Source organism: Chiloscyllium plagiosum, chromosome 9 (assembly GCF_004010195.1).
Source record: "Chiloscyllium plagiosum isolate BGI_BamShark_2017 chromosome 9, ASM401019v2, whole genome shotgun sequence".
NCBI classification, from domain to species: Eukaryota; Metazoa; Chordata; class Chondrichthyes; order Orectolobiformes; family Hemiscylliidae; genus Chiloscyllium; species Chiloscyllium plagiosum.
Genome location: NC_057718.1, coordinates 104,436,828 through 104,446,453, shown reverse-complemented (window position 1 = coordinate 104,446,453; position 9,626 = coordinate 104,436,828). Strand labels below are relative to the sequence as shown.

Here is a 9,626-nt window from a genome sequence, read left to right as displayed (position 1 = left end):
GGCCAACACTTATTGCCCATCCCTAATTGCCCAGTGGGCGGTAAATACACCCCCACATTGCTGTGAGGCTGGACTCCCATGTAAACCATCCAAAGTAGGGACAGCAGATTTCCTTCCCTAAAGGACGTTGGTGAATCAATGGGTTTTTATAACTATTTCATGGTCATCGTAACTGAGATTAGCTTCATACTTCAGATTTATTAATTGAATTTCAAAATCCAGTAGCTGCTGTGTCCCTGGAGATTTAGTCGACACCTCTGGATCACTGGCTCCAAGGTCTTTGCTCCTCCACCCCTCAAGATCCTTTGGCAGTAATCCGGAAAGCAGTTCACCATTACCTTCACTGGACTCATTGCAGATGGATAATAAATACTGAGTTCGACAGAGCCACCCACATCCGTATGACCTGTGTGTGTGTTTTTAAAAAAAAAGTTCAGCTTGCGATTTTTCAGTAACTAATAGCAATCAAACCAAGTTCTGTACCTTTAGCTTTTTAGTGATTTGGAGATAACTTGCATTTTTGTTTTGTCTTAAATAAGATCCTGTTGGGTGTTTTGGAGATTCAAGAGCCTTTCTCTGGAATAGAAAAGGGAGACCAGAAAACAGTTAGACGAAAGCAAACTATGGTGGTTGTTGGAAATTGGGGACAAAAACTGAAATTGCTGGAGAAACTCAGCATGTCTGGCAGCCTTTGTGGAGAAACAAGAGTTAACATTTCCCAACTGAAAAAGCGTCATTGGAGTAGAAGTGTTAACTCTGTTTTTCTCTCCACAGACGCTGTCAAACCTGCTGAGTTTCTCCAGCACTTTCTGGTTTTGTCCCATATTTCCAGCATCCACCGTAGTTTGCTTTTGTCTGTTTTCTGGTCCCCCCCACTAATCTTGGAGCAAGGTCTTTGAATTATTCACTGAACTCTACTGGATTATATGGTTATAAAGAGAGACATTTCATTGATGAACCTCGTGCTAATTCTGTGTTTTGGGTTCTCTGGGTTGATTGAAAAGCTCTAATGGGCAATGGGATCCTACCTGACTCTGGTCTGTTTTTATTTTGCAGTGACAGCTACGTTGTACGTGTCAAAGCTGTGGTTATGACCAGAGATGACTCAGGGTGGTTACCACAGGATGGAGGTGGTCTCAGTCGTGTTGGCGTTTGTAAGGTCACACAACCAGACGGCACTGGCAGAAGTGATTTTCTGATCCATGGCGAACGACTTCGAGACAAGCTGGTAAGTCGAACAATGTCTGTGAGGAAGCCCAATAAATGATATCTTTCAATGTTAAAGGAACACTTGTATCCTTCAAATCGAAGAAATCACTCTGACCATTTATGACCAATTCTGTTTTCTGGCCTTTGGTGTAGTTGGCAGGCTCCTGATGCGATACTTTGACCATTTGTTTTGCAAATAGTATGTTGGCTGTTCTGTCTGTCTACCTGTCCCTGTTGTCAGTGATGCCATCATTATCATTGAGCTGCTGTCTCTAAGACTGTGGCCCCCTGATGGAAATAGACCAGGAGGGGCCACTCATGAGGAAATTGCAGTATTTGTTGTCCCACTGCCACATTCTGCCCCAAAACTCCACTGTTCATGTAACATCGACCATCAGCTCCACCCCTCCCCCCATTACCTGGATCCTTCAGTGTGGGGAGCTAGGAAGAGATCAACAATCAACCAATGAACTCAGAATATTTTGGATATCATTGAAGATAAATTGTACAATCATTTCAGGAAAACAACCTCCTCCTGCGTAGGGGACTGGGAGATAGAAATCTGGTTTGGGTTTCATTCTCTGATAACACTGCTGCGATGATGTGAGCATCTGGTGTTAGTGTGATTGTAGAATGGGTGTCGTTGAGTTATTTTGCACAACGAGATGGTAATATTGTACTTAGATTGCTGGACTTGTCCCACAATCAGACAAACTCTGCAGTGGCTGACTTCTAGAAAGAACCTGAGCATCTTGCAGTAAGGAAAGCCCTTTTTCACCCAGCATGCAGAACTCACTGCTCTGTGAGGTTGGGAGAGGCAGGAACTCCCACCACATTGAAGAAGGATTTCGATGGTCACTTAGAATGCAGGGGCTGTGGGCCATCTTTTTTTGTTTATTCATTTATGGGATGTGGGTGTTGCTGTCCATCCCTATCCACCCATTAACTGAGGGGTTTGCTCACCTATTTCAGAGGGGCAGTTAAGAGTCGACCACATTGCTGTGGGTCCAGAGTCACATTTAGGCCAGACCAGGTAAGGATGGCAGTTTCCTTCCCTAAAGGACGTTAGTGACCCAGATGGAGTTTTCCAACTATTGACAATTGTTTCGTGGTCATTACTAGATTCTTAATCCCAGATTATTGAGTTCAGATTCCACCACCTGCTGTGGCAGGATTAGATCTGGGATTAATTCGATCTGGGTTTACAGTCTAGCATTAACACCACTAAACCATCGCCTCCACCTTAAGGGTTGGACAATGGAATTAGAATCGTTAGGAGATTGTAACCGGATGAGCTGAAAGGTCTGTTTGTGTTGTAGGCCTCTGTGACAGTATCAGCATTTCATAGAACATGCAGCTCAGAAATAGGCCCAGGCTGGAGTGTATTTGCAACTAACACTGCCTCCGTCCCACTGCACCTAATGAGACTTTCTGCTTGTTTCTCCATCGTGTGGATCAAGCTGCTCATTCTGTACATTTTGCTTCATTTCATAAAGCACTGTGTTTAAATGGGTTAAGGGATGGTGTTGATAAAAGATTTTGTTTCCTGTTTAAACCTCCTTCATTTCCCTGTTTCACTTTTGTTAAAATGAAGGCCCTGTCCAAAGCACCTGGTGTTTAACCTGTTAGACAAACCTGTCTTGTTCAAAGCATGTACCATCAGAACAGGCACAGTCCCCCAGGAAATCCTGCTCACAGTACAGAGCCGTGACAGTGAAACCTGGAAATAGTTGAGCCATATCTCTCTGTCCTTGTTTATTAATTCTTCCATGATGGGGATGTTGCAAATTTAGTGCCCGGAGGGCTCCTAACATTGCTGTGGGCCTGGACTCACATGTTGGCCACAGCACAGATTTCCTTCTCTGAAGGACATTAGTAAACCCGGTGAGTTTTTACAACAGTCAGTAGTTTAATCTCGCCTTTAATGAGATTATTAATGGAATGTAAATTCCACCAACTGCCTTGATGAGATTCAAACCCTCTCCCCAGAAAGTTAGGCTTACTAGCCCCGGGATATCACCACTCTGATGTCGATGATGATTTGTGATGTTGAATCAGCCATAGCTGTTATCAATTGTTGTCACCTCCATTATCCCATCTGGTCAGTGATAGAATTGGATCATATTACTGTCAAATGGACGGGGAGTGTTCAGTTAGAATTATTGGGGGTTTTTAAACAATACAATTCCTGGTGCCATTTAATAACATACAGCTTAATTCTACTTCTCTAACTTTACAAACACGTTCTCTTTATAAGGTGCAAACCATTAAAAATGATGATTCTATAGATTTTGCAGATCAAAGTGTACAAGTTTATTTAAAATCAGACAGCATGTAAGCCAGAAGCGATCTTATTCTTCCAGACACTGAGTCGAATCTTTCCTAACACTGTAACTGGAATTGCAGGGACTGTCACTAAGTGAGGTGGAGGTGCTCTGTTTGAAGATGACACTTAAAAATGCACGGTTTGTCATTGGCTGTGTTCAGGTTGTCGAAGCCAGCCAAGCACTGGCATACTGGTGTTTGTTTTCTGTGCCGTGACTGTACTCACTTTTCCTTTTCTATTTTCATGGTTTTGTTTCTTCCTCTCGCACAAGATTGTATTGGAATGCTTCTTAAAGAAAGACCTGGTTTACACTAAAGCAACTCCGACATTTCACCATTGGATGGTTGACAACAGGAGGTTTGGACTCACCTTTCAGAGCCCTGCAGATGCACGAGCGTTTGACCGAGGAGTGAGGAAGGCGATCGAGGATCTGACCGAAGGTATGTTTTGCCACTTTGCTGACTGTCCAACGTAGCACCAATCAACTGCTCAAACACTGAACAAGGCAGAATGCCTGACTCAGAATAAAATATTTGCTTTAATACTGATCCGAATTTCACTTTGATTAGATAATTGACATTTTGTGGAAAGGATTAGTTTGCAGAGGTACTTATTTGCTCTTATTGCCTTCGTTACATGAGTTTTCATAAGAAATAGAGATAGAAAAGTTTGAAAAATAGCTCCTTGTTTTTGACTCAATGTCCAATTTTGTTTCTGTGAAGGAATGTTCTGCCGTGTAAAAATTCTGTCCCATTGTTCAGGCAGGGTCTTTTCGACTGAATTCTCTCTGACAGTATGATTTTGTCAGGATGTGTGTTGCCCATAATGTCGATTGGCCTCTCTCAGTCACATCTCTGTGTCCCACTATTATCTGAATTGACCCAATGAGCACACTTCCCTGTGCGTAGTGAGCATGTTTCCAGGAACCTTTGCAGGATTAGTTTGGCTGAGATTTCAAGGGTGCTGCTGAGCCCTGGGTCCTACATCATCTTATTTTGCAATTTATTTTCTATCTGATCTGCCCCACCCCCACCCTTTTGCAAGCCTGTTGTTATAAAGTCTTGCATTGGTCAGAGGATTGAAGAATCGACGTTTCAGGCATAAGCCCTTCAGAAAGGCTTATGCCCGAAACGTCGATTCTCCTGTTCCCTGGATGCTGCCTGACCTGCTGCGCTTTTCCAGCAACACATTTCCAGCTCCGATCCCCAGCATCTGCAGACCTCACTTTCTCCTAGAGGATTGAAGGCAATGGTCCCTTTTCACTGAGGGACAACCTGGTGTTGATCTTCTAATGAGGAAGGGCATGGCTCCTCTGACCGCTCTGTCCAGTTCAAAACCACTTCTCTCCCGTAATATTCACAGTAAGCGGTTACTTAGACAGTAACGTTGCTGCTATTCTGTAACCACTTTGTGTGATTTTGGTTTTAATGGTGCCCTTTCTTTCAGGGTCAACAACATCATCTTCAACAATTCAGAATGAAGTGGAGGTCGGTGATGATGATGTTTTTACAGTAAGTACGAGCTACTGCCAACATTGGCTATTTTCTTATTTACTTGTACCAAGTTGAGGGATTAATTTTAACATCTGTCACTCAAATGAATTGGACTTACTGTTCAAATCGTGAGAAAGTTCAGGACATCGGCTGACAACTTGGAATTCTGGGAGGCAGAACAATACAATGTTTGTGAATGGCTTTTCTGGGATTGAAAACTGTAAAAATGTGTCAATGTTTTGATGAGCAAGTCTGAATCTTGTGACTGATTTAAAAGTGTGACGTCTGGTGGACTCATTACTGTGGGTGACCATGAACTTGAAGCTTAAACATTCAAAGTTTCAAAGAGATGGTCTTATCTGAAACCACAGTGTGTAGACACTTTAGTCTAACGTTCTCAGTGGGAGGAAATTACTAAAGCTTCCTGTATCATTGTGAATGCAAAATTTGTTTTTTGTTGTTGAGTAATGGGAGTCTGTTCCAGGTATCGTCCCAGTCACAAGTTCTCTTTATTTTGACATTGTAAATAATGTGCAAAAGTCATTCAAATGAATTGTATGATTAATTTACAGTTTAGCAGTACCGGATTTGTGGCTCTGTCCCTTGTCTGTATTGTTGTTCAGTCATTCTAGTGTATTTGTCAATAATGAAATGTCTAGAAGTGTTTTGGAATTGGTAAATGAATTAGATTGTAGAAATGTAGATTGCTGTATCTTTCAAGCTGAATTCTGGCATTGTATTTCCTGACAGGACATGATATTCACCTAAAGAAATCTCTGTAGTCAAGTCATGTTGTATGGTACAGCAATCAGTTCTTTTTTCAAAAGATGTTTCTGGCAGAATCATTTCAACTATTTTTTAAACCTTAACCCTAAATAATGTATGTTGGCTGCAGTTGTTAATGAATGGGAGTTCAAAGACAGTGAAAGATATTGATGTGTAATGCCGCCTTAGTACCACACCCCCTGCACGCATGTGCACATGTGCAAGCACATGCATATACAGACCCCCAAAGTGATCTGGGGTGATGAAGGACACCAATATTGAAAGAGAAGACATTTGCAGAAAATTCCTGTGTGGCACACAAGCCCTTAGTGAGCAGCATAATAAGATGTAAATTATGAACCAATCAGCAGGAGGTGCCACAAAACAGTAACTGAAAAGATTTAATGACTTGGTCCAGTACACGGCTGGCTGAATGCCACTTCTGTCTGCTTCATAAGTTGTGGTTGGTTCCACGTGAAAGTTGTCACTGTATCTGAGTTTATCACATCTCTCTCATTCGTGTTCAGCTTCAGTCGTACAAACTGAGATCAGTGGCCATCGGGAGCAGTGCACTACTCTGAAGGCAGTCTCGGTCCTGTTCACGGGCCGTGTCTGATATTGATCAGAATGGGACTGGGCTTTACGGGACTGGACAGTGGAGAGGGTACACAAGCCTGGCTTCTGTCCTATTGTATCTAGAACGTTAACCAATGATCTGATTTGAGGTGTTGAAAATGAGGAGCGGATTTGACTGAGTGGATGAAGAGGAAATATTTCCATGGGGAATACAGAATAAGGAAGCGAGAGTGTATTTAGCAAGAACTACTGCATACACCAGTAAACATTAGGAACATTGCTCACATCCCTCTCAGCTATGGACGGAGGTGTGGGAGGCTGGTGGATCCACTGAGATCACTCAGTTATTGTTGAGCAAGTAAGCAAAAGGGTACGGGGATAAGGTTAAATGGATGAGCTGATTGGATTGAAGGAGAGCTGGGAAGATTTCCTCTGTTCCCTGGGTCAATATCTATCCCTCGATCAACATCACTGAAACAGGTGGCTCTGATCTCTCACGTTATTGTTGAGAGCTTGCTGTGTACAAATTGACTACCTGTTTCCTACATTTCTAACTAAGAGTATATTTTGAGAGTGCCTGATTGGTTGTAAAGTGCTTTTGGAAATGGTCATGAAAGGTGCTATATGAATGCAGATCTTACTTCTCTTCCTTGGAGTAGACATCAGCGATCTGACAGAAGGCACTGGCTCGTGGGACTGAATGGCCTCCTTGTGTTGTTGCTAACAATGTTTTTCCAAATGTTCAGGGACTTTAAGGAGCAGGGTGGCCTGAAGCCAGTCACAATGTCCTGATGGGATCCAGGGGTGGGGAATACTTTTATCTAGTGACCCAACTGTTCCCATCTGAAGGTGCTTTGTACCTTCTGGCTTTGTGATGAGATTAGATTCCCTACAGTGTGGAAACAGGCCCTTCGGCCCAACCAGTCCACACCGACCCTCCGAAGAATAACCCATCCTGAGCCATTTCCCTCTGACTAATGCACCTCACACAATGGGATAATTTTGCATGGCCAATTCACCCTAACCTTCACGTCTTTGGACTGTGGGAGAGGAAACCGGAGGAAACCCACGCAGACACGTGGAGAATGTGCAAACTCCACACAGACAGTCACCTGAGGATGGAATTGAACCTGGGACCCTGATGCTGTGAGGCAGCAGTGCTAACCACTGAGTCACTGTGTCCGAGTGATGGCCAGCACCCAGTCTGCATGCTTCATCCACATTAGTCGATGGATTTCTGCTTTGCTGTAATTGGATGGATGGGATTCTGCCCCTTCAGTACCAGAGCTGAGTAGGCTGCTGAACAGAGCAGCCGTGCACCAAGGTTCCTGCAGAAGTGACTTCCTTCTGTCCTAGTGTCCCTGCGAAAGCTTTGCAGTGAGCCGAGAGATGCCACACCTGTGCACGCTGGTGACAAAATACCTGCACTGAGACAGCTTCACTGCGAGGAGGAAAAGGATCTGAATCCGGTGTGAATGTGTCTGCTGTTGCAGAATGCTGTCCTCAGACCCAAGGTAATGGGTGGGAATCTCTCCCATGCCCTTGAGACCTCCAGGTAAAAGGGATCATTTCACCAGCTCGTCATGCCCTGCCATTCCTCACCTGCTGTCCCCTATACCCGGGAGGGGGTGGAGAATACTTGAGTTTTCTTCAAGGGCCTCCCCCCCCCCCCTCACCGTGTTTGCCCCTCTGCGTGGTTCCTGTGACATAGCGACCCATTAATCGTTTGGAGTAATTAGAGGTTGATACTCTGCAGAGGTGCTCTGACTTTATGACAAAGGAAATGTGTCACAAAAAGGAAGGTGTCCCTTACCTTTGCCATTTGTGATATTTGTGGAGTTCGGTAACACACATTGCAGTGTTTTTGGAGGTTTGACTAGTGTGGGGGGTGTATTTTGAAATAAAATTATAACTTGACATTGTCTCCTTCACTGGTGAGGAACTATTTTCTGTGGAAGCACCATGATCTAAGTTTGTTTGTCATGGGATTAAAACTCTGAAATAAGCAGAGACAGAGTGGCTTAAGCTTTGCTATTTCGATCTTTCTGGGCTGTAAGCAATCAGCAAAGGCTGTGTCTCCGGGCAGGGGTTAACACACAGCATCTCATTCACTTCCAGTGCTTTGTCACCATGTTATGAAGAGAGGAGCAGGAAGCTGGGTTCAAAGGTGATTTCCTCTGCTCTTCTGTCAAACTATCAATTAGCAGCTGCTCCCAGACTAGCTGCCAGAGTGATCTATTGGTGTATCGTACAAAGCCAAGCATACTCGGTATACAGTCTCATCTGCTGCTCTAAAGCTATCTGCTGATGTCTGTTTCATAAATAGTCCTCTCCCTTCCCCTTGCCCTGCCCCCCCCCACACTCCCAGTGCTTCATATGACCATGAGATATAGGAGCAGAATTAGGCCATTCAACCCATCCAGTCTGCTCCACCATTCGATCGTGGCTGATATGTTTCTCAACCCCATGTTTTTGCCTTCTCCCCATAACCTTTCATCCCCTTACAAAACACCAACCGATCTCAATCTTAAATACACTCAATTATTTGCTCTCCACAGCCCTCTGCATCAATAAGCTCCGCAGATTCCCCACCCTCTGGCTGAAGAAATTCCTCCTCATCTCAGTTCTAAAGGGTTGTCCCTTCATCCTGAGGCTGTGCCCTCGGGCCCTAGTCTTTCCTACTCATAGAAACATATTCTCCACGTCCACTCTATCCAGGCCCCTCAGGATTCTGTAAGTTTCAATCAGATCCAGCACCCCACCTCTTCTCCCCCCCCCACCCCCCAAGATCCTTCCAGTACAGACCCAGGGTCCTCAACCGCTCCTCACATGACAAGCCTTTCACCCCCAGGATCATCCTTGTAAACCACCTGTAGATCCCCCTGCAACACCAGCACTTCCTTCCTTAGATATGACACCCAAAACCACTCTCAATGTTCCAAAAGCAGCCCAAATGCAGCCTGAAACACCCTCAGCAGTTCATCTCTGCTCTTGTATTCTAGCCCCTCTTAAAATGAAAGCTAACATTGCATTTGCCTTCCTAACTGCCAACTGAACGTGTGTGTTAACCTTCAGACAATCCTGAACTAGGATTCCCAAGTCCCTTTGTGGCCCAGATTCCTGAGGTCTTTCCCTGCCAATGCATTGCTTGCTAGCTCTCTGCCTGTTTTCTTGCTCTCTCTTTTTTTCTCTCTTTTTCTCTCCTGTTTTCTCTCTCTTGCTCCCCTTGCCCTCTGATGTCTCTCTCTATTCCCTCT

The 9,626-nt window shown here is 44.3% G+C and overlaps 1 protein-coding gene across 1 annotated transcript in view; it reads left to right on the top strand.

Annotated features, from left to right (window-relative positions):
* Positions 1 to 9,626, top strand: part of LOC122553123 (sprouty-related, EVH1 domain-containing protein 2-like) — a 75,642-nt gene that overhangs the window by 18,672 nt on the left and 47,344 nt on the right. The window contains exons 3-5 of the mRNA XM_043696677.1: positions 1,057 to 1,228; positions 3,807 to 3,975; positions 4,982 to 5,046. Coding sequence (XP_043552612.1) covers positions 1,057 to 1,228; positions 3,807 to 3,975; positions 4,982 to 5,046 — 406 coding nt within the window. The remainder of the gene's footprint in view (positions 1 to 1,056; positions 1,229 to 3,806; positions 3,976 to 4,981; positions 5,047 to 9,626) is intronic.